This window comes from Rhizophagus irregularis, chromosome 6 (assembly GCF_026210795.1).
Source record: "Rhizophagus irregularis chromosome 6, complete sequence".
NCBI classification, from domain to species: domain Eukaryota; kingdom Fungi; phylum Glomeromycota; class Glomeromycetes; order Glomerales; family Glomeraceae; genus Rhizophagus; species Rhizophagus irregularis.
Window position 1 is genome coordinate 3,177,630 of NC_089434.1, and position 12,982 is coordinate 3,190,611.

General features: G+C 29.4%; 5 protein-coding genes across 5 annotated transcripts; 3 read left to right on the forward strand and 2 right to left on the reverse strand.

Moving 5' to 3' along the window:
- Positions 1–1,439: 1,439 nt before the first annotated feature.
- Positions 1,440–4,716, reverse strand: OCT59_026428 (uncharacterized protein; the record flags this gene model as incomplete). Its single annotated transcript, XM_066143161.1, has 1 exon — positions 1,440–4,716. One exon carries the CDS (start codon positions 4,714–4,716, stop codon positions 1,798–1,800), a length of 2,919 nt encoding a protein of 972 aa, XP_065992703.1. The 3' UTR covers positions 1,440–1,797.
- A 550-nt stretch (positions 4,717–5,266) lies between these two features.
- On the forward strand, positions 5,267–6,178 carry OCT59_026429 (uncharacterized protein; the record flags this gene model as incomplete). Its single annotated transcript, XM_066143162.1, has 2 exons — positions 5,267–5,333; positions 5,412–6,178. 2 exons carry the CDS (start codon positions 5,267–5,269, stop codon positions 6,176–6,178), a joined length of 834 nt encoding a protein of 277 aa, XP_065992704.1.
- A 1,547-nt stretch (positions 6,179–7,725) lies between these two features.
- Positions 7,726–9,496, reverse strand: OCT59_026430 (uncharacterized protein; the record flags this gene model as incomplete). Its single annotated transcript, XM_025313452.2, has 1 exon — positions 7,726–9,496. One exon carries the CDS (start codon positions 9,494–9,496, stop codon positions 7,760–7,762), a length of 1,737 nt encoding a protein of 578 aa, XP_025187242.2. The 3' UTR covers positions 7,726–7,759.
- Positions 9,497–9,616: 120 nt separating this feature from the next.
- On the forward strand, positions 9,617–11,604 carry OCT59_026431 (uncharacterized protein). The gene is made up of 4 exons (XM_025313453.2): positions 9,617–9,784; positions 9,928–9,992; positions 10,074–10,694; positions 10,777–11,604. Exons 1-4 carry the CDS (start codon positions 9,657–9,659, stop codon positions 11,217–11,219), a joined length of 1,257 nt encoding a protein of 418 aa, XP_025187243.1. The 5' UTR covers positions 9,617–9,656; the 3' UTR covers positions 11,220–11,604.
- Positions 11,605–11,812: 208 nt separating this feature from the next.
- Positions 11,813–12,502, forward strand: OCT59_026432 (uncharacterized protein; the record flags this gene model as incomplete). The annotated part of the gene is made up of 4 exons (XM_066143163.1): positions 11,813–11,847; positions 11,925–12,059; positions 12,124–12,261; positions 12,331–12,502. 4 exons carry the CDS (start codon positions 11,813–11,815, stop codon positions 12,500–12,502), a joined length of 480 nt encoding a protein of 159 aa, XP_065992705.1.
- Between the last annotated feature and the right edge of the window lie 480 nt (positions 12,503–12,982).

Genomic DNA, 12,982 nt, shown 5'->3' on the forward strand with positions numbered 1-12,982 from the left:
AGATATACACGAAGAAATGTTAAAAGATCGAGTTCGCACAGAAAGTTATCGTGACTTTATTTATGAAAATAAAGATCTCTTTAAAAATAAGGTTCGATTACACTTATTTGTTTACACCGTTTATAATCCTCTATAATAATTGCTCTTCAACATAGATTGTACTGGATGTTGGTTGTGGTAAGTAATTGCTAACAGCTTATTAACATCATGTCAGTATTTAATAGTCCTTTTCTCAGGTACCGGTATATTATCGATGTTTGCGGCTAAAGCTGGAGCGTCCAAAGGTAATGTTCATTTGTTTTTAAGAAAATACGTTTAGATAAAATTGAATGTTATATTATGTTTCTTTATAAAGTTTTTTCCGTAGAAAAGTCCGATATAATAGAACGGACCAAAGAAATCGTAAAAGAAAATCAATTAGATAATATCATTACGTAAGTTTATATACTAGGAAATTTATTTTAATAGAAATTTGATATAAAGATTTTATTGTAGATTAATTAACGGGAAAATCGAAGAAGTAGACCTTCCTGTAAAAAAAGTGGATATAATCATTTCGGAATGGATGGGTTATTTCTTATTTTTTGAAGCAATGTTGGACTCTGTCATTGTAGCGCGGGATAAATGGCTAGCATCAGATGGAATTCGTAAGTTATTAGCAATACTTATTAGTTATAATATTTCCTCAATTTGAAAGTAAAAAAATTTTTAAAAAAATTTACAGTCGCTCCAAGCCATTGTCGCCTTTTGTTATCAGCAATCGAAGACGAAGAATTATTTAATGATACATTAAACTTTTGGAATGATGTCTACGGTATTAACAAGATAGAAATGAGAGAAATGACGTTTATGCTTTTTTATTTTAATAACAATTTCATACTGATTTATTATAGGTTTTAAAATGACATCCATGAAATCTCCTATAAAAACTTCTGCAATAGTAGAATATGTAGAACCACAAGCTGTAATTACGAATGTCGTATCTATTAAAGAAGTACCTACATATACAATTCGTAAATTCCGGTTAGATTTTACATCACCTTTTACTCTAGTATCTACTCGAAATGGTCACATTCATGGATTTCTGGGATATTTTGATACGTGGTTTACACGCGACAATCATGATATTCCATTATCTCAGAATATTGATGATATAGTTGAGGGGGTTTCAGGTTTTACAACAGGTCCCCAAGGTAAAGTTACTCACTGGAGACAAACTATTTTTCTCTTAGAACATAGTATTAAAGTTGAACAAGGTAATTTGTTTATTTTAAAGAGGTGAGAGGATTTATGTTTGATTAACTCATTTACATTTTACTATTTTATTAGGCACAATAATAAATGGCACAATTGATTGTAAAAAAAGTAAGGAAAATCCACGTGACCTTGATTTCGAAATTCGTTATCAGGTTGTGAATAAAGATGCTAATCTCAATGATACAGAAGAATATGTGCAAAAGTTTTATTTGCGATAACTTATTTTTCTCTTTATATTAATTTAAAATTTTCTTAATTTATTAAAATATTTTATACTTAAAATATTATTTTTTGAAATCATTTTTTTTTTAAAAAAAAAATGGAATTAGTAATAAAAAAGTAAAATAAAAATGCCAGTTTTTTAGTTTTTTTAACCCTAACAGAAAATATATCACAAAAAAAAACATGCACGCATATATATAAAAATGTATGTTATTAATTACTTTTAAAATTTTCTAAAAAGAAATTATCGTCTATCAAAAAAAAAAATGTATATATATAGTAAAATAAGGCAATTACAATTTCTATTTTTTAAAATTTTCATGCAACACCAAACATCCAAAATGGAGGCATTCCTCTTTGTCTAGCTTCTTCACCTAAACCAACACATTTATCGACACTTTTTCTTTTCAATATTATATCTTCTTCATTTGGTGAAATTGAAGAATTTTTATCAAATAAATTCATTTTACTACCAATATTTTTTAAAAAATGTTGAAAATAGTCATGTTCATCACCATGTTCGTGCCAAATCCCTCTTTTAGTATCACTTGCTCGATGAGCAGCCTGAGCTATGTGTATTAATGGTCTTAACAAATCATTGTCCAATTTACTAGCATGTTTACCTAAATGATCCATCATTGCTCTACTTAATCTTTGACCATCTTTTGCAGTATATTGCCACAAATCTAATCCAATCCTAACATTTTGTATTATTCGAGTTAAGATCATCCAATATTGTAAATTTAAAGTAGTATATTTAAAAGTAGCACTTTCATGTTGTATAGGTAATAATTTACCTCTCTCGATCAAATTATTTACAAATATAATTTCATAAGGTTGACTCATATGAGAAGACAATGAAGCATCATTTGCAATATAAAAATGTTTACCAATTCTCATTCTCGTTCTACTAATAACTCTCAAATATAATCTTACATCATCAACAAATCCAGCTAACGTAGCTACTTGTATATCATATAAGGTACCTCTATGATCTGGTTCCCTTGATCTTTCAATACTTTCAGGACTATTTATTAAACGTTCTAACCAAATTGATGAGAATTGTCTTAATTCAGTAAATTCCTTATGTGTAAGAGCTCTAACACGATAAAGTAATCTACAAGAATCCAAAAAAAAGCTTGGATCTGTTTCTAAAAGATCGGCCGGAAATTTTGTTCCTATTTTATTAAATTTTGGCACTGTTCTAGGAATTTTATTAAGATGTGGAAAACTATAACCTTCATCATTTGTAGCTTCAAAATCTGTATTAGTGACTTGCAACTCATCTTGTTCCCCTACTCCGTAGGATGATAATATAAATGTTCGAATTAAATTTGCTGCCCAACGAGAGTAACGAACATTTCCAGAAAAATGATGTGCAAATGTTAATGTTGTTATATTCTCGAATAATTCTGACGTTGAAACATTTGGTAAAGGAACCGGTGTATTTGAAACGAACCGACCAAATTCATCTACTTCAACTCCAATATATTTTTTAGGTTTCTCTCCACCTGATGATGAAGGAAATATGTTATTCGTATTTGTTTCATTTAAATTAGTAGTATCCGAGTTTTCTGTTGATTGTTGTTGTGATTCATTTGTTATGACATGATTTTGTTCTTCATCTAACATTACATCTTGTTCAATTGAAGCAGAATCATTCGATTTTATCACTTCTTCTTGTTGCTGATACACATCATCAACATTTGTTTCTTCGTTTTTTCTCTCATCTTCTAATAAAGCTGGAGAAGGATCAGTTTTTAGTTGCAAGAATTTTACTTGAGTACTTGCATCGATAGGTAAACCATTAGCAGAAGAATACCAATTAGCAGCATACGAACTCATCGTATCTGCTCTATCTAACATAACATTAACAACCCTTGTTATTTTTTCATCACCCCTCCAATAATGTAATCTTGCTTGATTCAATGATTTTTCATCGTATAAGAATAAACGATTGGCATCAAAACCTTGTGTCGATCTTGCAATCTTTTCATCAATTCCATCCAAAAAATCTTGTATGGCTAATAATCTGTTAAAAGCTCTTAGAGCGCTAGCTTCTCTTTTATGTACTTCTTGTGATGCTTGACCTGAAAATAATCTAAACACCCAACCAATCATTTTATACTTATTTTTAGGAGGAGAAAAATATGGTGCATCATGTGATTCCCATGGTACCGGAGGTTTATTTAATATTTTACGCGGCGATGGTACTCCTAATCTCCATAACATTTCTAATTTTGATCTACGACCATATCTCATATTTTCATTGTATTTTTCCTCGGAATCATGACGAAATATTATTTGCGGTTCTTCTGGCGTTTGAGGCCTAGTATCAGTGCCAACTAATAATTGAGTATTGTTTAATAATCTAGCCATTGGTACAACAAAATATTTATAATCTTTTCCCCATCTTTCAATTTGTGTCATTATTTCATTAAATGCGTTTGTAGTTAAAAAACAATTTCCATCAAATGGAAATATCCAACGTGCATTAGGTTGTAATTTACCATGTGCTAATGCTGCATTCCTTCCTCCATTATTATTCATTGCATATAAATTTTTGTCGTGATATGAATAATCTATAGTTCTTAATTTAGCCACCTTTGAAAAATTCATGTATTCATAAGAATGAAAAAAGTCATGTTCAGGAAAATCTTCAAGTCTAAAATCGTATTTTAAATATTCTTCAACTAAAAAAGGTATTCTAACATATTCTTGGTTATATTGTTTTAATAAATCTATTAAAGCGTTTTCATATTCATTATCTATTATACGGTTTAATATCCACCATTTTTTTGTGTTATGAAATTTTGGTTCATTTTCCAGGATAAATTTTACATTTTGTAGAACTTGACCAGCTTTATGTCTAGGAGGAAGATCATTACCAAGAATACGATAAAGGTGAATTTCTTCTGTTGAAATAATAGGTGAAGATATTACATTAGATGGAGATTTTGGAGAATTTGGAATTGGTGAAACCTTAATATTATCTGAAGTTTGTTCGATTGGAGAAAACCAAACATAAATCATGAATACTATTAAAGTTACTAAAATGATAACAGATAATCCACGACGAATAAATCGTTCTCTGCGCATTATTGCGTTATGTATACCAAAAGTCCGATCAAATTGTGAACCTCTCGCTCGAGGTAATATATTAAAATCGTAATAATTATGATTAGGTCTCATAAAATAATCTGATTTTTTATTACGATTTAATGTCGCTGACGGCATAATATGGAATTTGTGATTCGATTGTGTGGTATTATGTATATTTTATATTACGTGGTGTTAATCTATTTAAAAAGAGTCATTGACAAGCTGCGCACGTTTAAAGAAAATGTTAATAAAAACTATTTAACATAAAATCAAACCTTATTTAACTTTAAATACCTTTTGACAAAAGATTAGAGAAAAAGTATTTTTTTTTTCTAGATTGTCAACATAGAATATTTATATACTCTTTTTATTATGTAGTTTATACAAGTTATAAACTTGGCAGAAATTTTTTTTTTTTTTTTTAATAGAATGGACATATATATATAGGCGTGAATATATATAGAAATATTATAAATATTATATAAATAGATATTTGTACGATTATTATGGAAAAATCATTTTATAAATCGTTAATTTAAGTAAATAACGGAGAAATTTATTGGTTTTACCGTATTAGGAATTTTTTATATTATGATACAGCTTATCAGTCATATCCGACTAAAAAAAAAAATTCAATCGGCAATTTCTTCTCTTTCAATCTAGTTAAATAATTAATTAGGTAATAATGTTTAAATTATTAACCAATAAAAGTGTTTTACGAACTTTTATCCCTCGGTTTTATAATAATAAAGGTATGTTTTATAAACTGCATAAAGTATTAGTATGCTGCAATATATGATAAATTTTTTTCACATAATTTACTTCATTAGAGCAATATTTTCGAGCAAAAAATGTTTCTCTTCGAATCTCGTCAACAATCCATCACCAAATCTACAATAAAGTACCTTTCCCACCTTATTTACCTTGTCGTAATAAACCACAGTCTCCTTTCTTATTTTCATCTACCAATTTTACCCGATCAATATCGTCTTTTCCTCCCTCAAGAATGCATTCACCACCTCAGAGAACATTAAAACAACTTGTAGCATTTGGTGGAGCGACGTTAACATTTTTCATTATCAAGCCAACACTTTTTTATATAATAAATGGAGCAATTGCCTTTGGTGCTTATAAATTTTTAAAAAGATTATTGGACTACTTATTTCCGGCTATTGACATTAATAGGAAACAATTTTATAATTTCAACCCAACAACAAAATTAACAAAGATTCAAAGTAAATTATATACTAAATCTATTGAACAAATTAAAAAGGTAAATTTAAATTATAATATAATTGGATTTACTGGTCCACATACAATTTCCACCGAATCTGTCGAATTTAATTCAACAGATTCTCAACAAAAGTATACCTTAATTAATATTGAATATTGGGCAATTGATGAATTGAATAATAAGAAAGCTATCGTCAAAGTTGAAGGAATGTTACATAATCATGATGATTTTGAGATAAAAAATATTGAAATGTATTGGCCAAATACTGGACAAGTTATTAATGTTCCTACGGATTTGAAACAAGATAGTCAGGGTTATCGGAAACCTCCAATTATTGAAGCAGAATTTCGGGATATTGATTAATTTTTAATAATAATAAATTGGTAGCAAATTGGTAGTGACACCACCACGTGTTTTATACTGAATTAGATCAAACCCGAAAACATAATATGCCATTTAAAATTCGTTGACTTTTTTTGGTTAAAATAAATTTATATTTCCTCCCAAACTTGTTGCACGATATAATACTTATTAGATTTGACATCGCCCAAAATTTAACTCTTATCATATCACTTACACTTTTCTTTTAATTGGATCTATAAAGAAATAAGGCACAAGAATTACCCGATCTATTCAACACAATATTTCCGCAGTTTGGTTTCGAAGAATTAAGTCTACAGTTAATTTACTCAATTAAATAAAATTTATAGCAAATATCATATCCTTTGTTTATCTCCTCGTTCTTATATAAAAATATTTTTAAATCATATTCGCCTGAGTTTCCTTCACATATGAAGTGGCCTACCATTTTATATTTAAATATTAGAAATTGCTATAATTCTCGTGACGAAAGTTAACGAAATGATCTTTACCTTTAACTCTGGCAATCTGTAGTACCTCATGCAACTTAGTACCAGTAATGCAAGAGTACTTAATCTTGATAGAATTGTGGTATATTGTATAATCTCGTTTAAATATCAAGAATTTTACATCTGACCTATCAAAATCGATGTATTTGCAACAGTAATACAATATATAATATTAATATAGGAATATCGTGTTTTGAAACTTAAAAGATACCATTTGATCGATCTTTTTTTTTTTATTGAAATTATGACAAATGGATCTTTTTATTACTTTTCTCCGAATTTTAAAAAGGCCTGTTCATTTCGGTCGGTTGCAAATTTCGGTCATACAATATTAAAAAATTCTATTGTTGAAACACGTTCGACCTCAAAATTCTAAAATACTGATCTAAAGTTCGATCACGAAAACAAATGCAACAAAGATCTGGACAATCAAATTAATTCTACAATCGAAAGATTCAACTGACTTCTACGAGGTGTCAATCTGCAGTGGTTATAAATTATGAAAGCAATGGTCTAACTCTTAAATTAGCGCAGTGCTGTACAAAGTACTATATTTATATTATAATATACTGATAATTTTTTTGTTTTATTTCAATGAACGGGCTGAAAATAAATATCTAAATTTGGGTAGACTGTATGTCAGAAACTATTAACTTTAATATATAATACGCATGTATATACATATAAATAGATATATCAATTTTATTATTTGATCAAACTTAAAGGTTTATTTGATGCATTTTGGGCAAAGGAGTGAAATTCATTCAACAATAATAATATATTAATTAACACAAGCAGATCCTGAAAAAACGATGATCAAATTTTTTACAGGTCAGCAACTTTATCAACCTAATCGGCTTATCCGCTTATCCACTATGATTGCAAATACGTGTAAAAAAGACCTTTGAATGACGAAAATTTTCGTAAAAGACCATTGTACCTTCTATTTTTGGCCAGGTCGTATGAGTGTCTTGCTAGGTTCTTCAAGACAGGATTAAATCAATAAATGATCGACAAATTTGTATGACTAATATTTTTTTTAATTTGAAACATGCATATTTTATTACTTTCGCAACTACGATAAAACTCTTTTATCTCTTATATTCCTTTTAATCCTTTCTGCTAATTGCCTATCTTTCTTTGTAACAAAATATGTTGCTTTACCGCGTTTTCCAGCTCTAGCGGTTCTACCAACCCTGTGAAGAAAATCCACAATAGTTGTAGGAAAATCAAATAGTATCACATGATTTACAAAAGTAGTATCAACTCCTCTGGAAGCAATATCAGTACATACAAGAATTTTAGCGTGAGATTCTTGATTTCTGAATGATTCTAATTTAGTTGTTCTATCATCTATATCTCCATATAATCCTATCGCTGGAAAATTTTTAGAATAAAGATATTTTTCTAAATGTTCAGCCGTTTTTTTTTTGTTACAAAATATCATTGTTGATGCAGATTCGGAATGTGCTTTTAAAGTTTGTATAGTGGCCTCATACTTGTTATAATTAAATATTTTTAAATCAATAAAATTGTGAGAGAGATTGGGTAAAGATTTATGTAAGGAATAGGAAGTTATACGTTTCATAAAAGGTAACTCTTTACTTAATAATTCATTAACAGTTTTTGGTAATGTTGCCGTTACCACAATAATTTGATATGGTCGATTATTTTGTGTTACATTTGAAGCTTTAATTTGTTTAATAATTGAAGTAACATCTTTATCAAATCCTTTACAAAACATAGTATCAGCTTCATCTATAACCAAATAACGAGTTTCTGATAATGATATATGTTTGTTTTTGATGTAATCCAACAATCCCGCTGGAGTTGCTACAACTAAATCTGTTGGCATTAAAAGCGTTTTACGCACAAATTGACGATTTTTGTGAGAAGTGATTGCTATTGGACGAAATTTTGCAAAATGACACATGTGTTTGGAAACAGAGAGAACTTGTTCAACTAATTCTCTTGAAGGCAAAAGAACGATAGCTCTAGGTCTATTCAATAGTCTTACTGGAGATTTTAATGATGCCTGTGTCTTTGCTTCTTTTTCTAATTGATCTTCTAATACTACGGTTTTATTGTCAGTTGGTATAGGAGAAAATGACGGTACTTTCATCTCTTGAACTTTAATTTTATTAATGATCGGTAATAAGTAAGCTAAAGTCTTACCGCTACCTGTTTCAGCTGCGCACAAAATATGTTGTCCTTCAGACTTTAAAACTTCTGGTATGGTCAATGCTTGAATTTCTGTTGGTCGTAAAGGGTCAACTTCTTTTAATGGTCCTTGTTTAATTGCTTCTAAAACTTCTGGTCTTAGATCCATCGATTCGAAAGTTGCATACTCAAGGTGAAGAGAATCCAATTTTTTGGATTTTCCTTTGAGACTTAGCAGTTCTTGTGAAATTCTTTGTTTAATTGAAGAACCATCTTTCTGATGTAATTTTACGTCACTTTCGATTGGTAATAATTTAAATTTTGCTGGAATATAACCACGCGTTTTTTTTGTCACCGGAGTTGAAGTCTTTGAATATTTTTTATTTGTAGCCGTTTGTTGCTTTTGTCGTCGTATCATATTTTGATGATGCGTTGACTTGAATTTATCTACACTAAAATTACCACTTGGAATTTCATTTCCATGAAATCTAGGTAAATTTTTTCTTATACGTTGTTTCCTTTTTTTTTGAGTTAAGCCTCCCGAATATAATGCATTGGTTGATATAAATGTACGTTTCGAACATAATGAATAAAAAAATATATTAGAACTTGATAGAAAATTTTTAAAAAAATGACTTTTTGAAAGAAACATTTTTTTTTTATAAAAAAAAAATGATTGCTGCGTTAGTGACGACGTAATGTAACGTTTACAATTAAATCACGTGAGATGAATTCTTGATTTTTCTCACAACTCCAAAAGAAAAATTTAACTCTTTTAGATCGCTTTGACTAAACTTTCAACAAGATAAAAAATGCAGCATACACAGCCAGAAACGTCAAACCCACGAAAACGTCCGGCTTCTCAATCGCCACCGGATAGTCCGGCCCCAGCAAGAACGGGTAATCGAAGTGTACCAGCCTTTTTGAATAAACTTTACAAGTAAGAAATTTGATACTATGTAATCTCCCAACTTTTGGCCTTTTTGGCACTTTTTGGGACTTTTTTTTGGGAGAGCTTTATCTTTTTTCTTTTACAGTCGTGTATATACCTTATCCTTGGACAACTTTTATATAACTTTTTAGTATGGTTAACGACCCTCAGTCAAATGATTTAATCATCTGGTCCGAGACTGGTAACTCTTTTCTTGGTAAGTTAAATAATTTAATAATTACTCGATAATTTAATCTATTAATTTTCTATTTTATAATATACAATTTTATTAATAAAGTTAAAAGACCTCAAGACTTTGCAAAAGAAGTTCTTCCTCGATTCTTTAAGCACAACAATTTTAGCAGTTTTGTGAGACAGTTAAATATGTATGGATTTCATAAAATACCACACCTTCAACAAGGAGTACTCCAATCTGACGGACAGTCTGAACAATGGGAATTCAGTAACACAAATTTCCTTCGTAATCAACCGGATCTTTTATATTATGTTACTCGCAAGAAAGGGAAAGATAATGAAAATATAAAAGAACCAAATGAAATGGATATAAATCACATATTAAATGAAATTGCTTCAATTAAGAAACATCAGATGAATATAAGTGCAGATTTAAAGAATATTCAAAGGGATAATCAAATCTTATGGCAGGAGTCTATCTCAGCACGTGAGAGACATCGGCGTCAACAAGAAACTATAGATAAAATTTTACGATTTCTTGCTTCAGTGTTTTCTGCTGATAAAAAGAGAGCTATTGTACCAAAGAAGCGAAGATTACTACTTGAAAATTCTGACTCACTGGAATCTTCGGAGCAAAAAACGATTTCTAACGATAGTCAAACAAACACCTTACCTGATAATGAAGCCGATTCTTCATCTTTGGTATTAGATATTAATAACCCAGGTAATAAATAATACCTTTAATTATTGGTAACTGTTTTTTGAATTTTAATAAAGTAATAAAATTATTTTTCCAAATTATATAGCAGCTTTGTCCATATTGACTTCTTTAGCTGTTAATAATGATCAGTTTGACATTTCTAATACCCTACCATCCCTACCATCCCTACCGTCCCTACCATCCCTACCATCCTTATCCTCATTAACTGAGGAAATTGGTGATAATACCGATTTCTTGGATTCTGAATTGCCTGAAATTGAAACTCGTATTGATGAAGTTGGATCCAACGTTGATTATTTGACTTCATTAACATCTCAAATGGGATTTGATCCAGATGAAGTGATCGATTTAGAGGATGATTCTATCGGGAATGATTTTTTGTCATATTATAATGCGAACTTTAGTCCTACGGAACAAGATCATCAACTGCTATTTGATCTCAATTTAGATGAAAATAATAATAGTAATAATAATAATAATAATAATAATAATAATAATAATCCCAGTAATCATAATCCAGTTGATTAAAATTAGAATTAAAATTATTTGTGAAGTAACTTCTTTATTTTACAATTTGATTGTTTATTATTTTTTTTTTATTATTATAGGTATTTCTGGCTTACTGTTGTTTTACAACTTTACATCATGGTATTATTTATTTGGGATTAATTACTATGATGGGATTATGGAGTTTTTTTTTTACACGGAGAATTTAATAGTAGTTACGAATAAAACATATTTTATGTTCTTCTCGCATCTTTGTATTATATCAAATATTTTATATCAAATACTTTTATATATATATATTTTCGTCATCCTTTCAAAATATGTGATCATTCTTTTTTTATTATAGAAAAATAAATAAACCCTTTGCCAAATATTTACTAGACAGTATATGAAGGCATAAAACTGACATTATTATTTTTAACATTCTTGTGACGTATAATACGTATAATATGGGTAGTAGTTTAATTGATGATGTGATATCAACGTTAAAAATCTGATAAAAATCTTTTTTTTTCGGTTTATCCAAATTCTTCCCTGTTTATATTAAATACAAAAAAAAAAATAAGTGAAAGCTATTCTATAATACTGTAATTAATACTGGTATTTTACGAACAATGAAACGATCAGATTTGAAGTTTTGTCCCACTTGGTATTATAATTCCATTTCAATTTATAAAAAAAAAATTTCAATCTGATAATACTCATGTTTTATTAATTTAAAATTAGTCGTAACCTTTTAGACAAAATAGAAGATATTAGTGCTTCAAAATTTATTTTGAACTGCCGCACTTGTGATTATATAGAAGAAGCCGAGAAAAAAGATTATAAAGTGGAAACTCGTGATTTTACGCGTCAAATAAGGTAGAATTTTTTTTTTTTTGGTAAAAATTTTAATATTTAAAAATTTCTCCTTTGATTTGTTTAGACATCATCACGATAGTCAATTTCTTCCAAGACTCTTTCAAGATCCATCTTTAAAAAGATGCATTAGTAATTGTAAAACGTGTAATAAAAAAACGCGTACTATCGAGTGGCATTCACATCGTAACGACTCAATGAGTGTGTAAGTTGCGTGTTAAATACATGGAACGCGTTCTATTTAACGCACTAATAGAATTAATGAAAATTTTAGGGAATATTGGTGTGAAGAATGCGAACAACAACAACCATCCCCTCATAAAGGTATAGCTATGTTATATGATAACGAGAAATCGGAAAATTCATACGCGCAACTTGAACAGGAAGGATATTGCACTGACGAAGAAAGAAATGAATTGGAAGTTGTCGGACAAGAGGATTTTTAATTTCTCAAGTTTGATCATAATTATAATCGCCAAATGTTCATTATAGCTTGCATTTCGATGATTAGAGAAAAATATAAATTATAAGATAATAATGTATTGATGTTATTAGTATTATTAATATTGCACTAAATTTTTAAAAAAATTTTTATGAATTGATAAAAAGAGCCATTAATTTCAAGCGAAGGTATAATCAACAATTTATCCAAATTAGAAGTAGCGAATCGATGCTGTGCACACGAAGTCACAGGTCTTGCATGTGCGGACCCCGCGCCCACACCCAATAAAGTCAAGCCGCACACCGCTGAGAACAGCCCAGAAAACTCGCCCAATGGCATCGTACAGTGATGTATTATTTTCGCAGATGGGTAAAGCGAAACTAATTCTTCATTCTGAACAGTGTATTTAAAAAAAAAAGTTTTTTTTTCTTGGCTCGTTCATATACACACAGACCCTGTTCTTTGATCTTTCTACAAGTATGTA

Excerpts from the sequence above, each read along its gene's own strand:
- OCT59_026431 (XM_025313453.2), top strand. The coding sequence starts at position 9,657 with ATGCAGCATACACAGCCAGAAACGTCAAACCCACGAAAACGTCCGGCT. Across the intron at positions 9,785-9,927 it reads TTTTTGAATAAACTTTACAA|TATGGTTAACGACCCTCAGT; the intron begins GTAAGAAATTTG and ends ATAACTTTTTAG. Across the intron at positions 9,993-10,073 it reads GACTGGTAACTCTTTTCTTG|TTAAAAGACCTCAAGACTTT; the intron begins GTAAGTTAAATA and ends TTATTAATAAAG.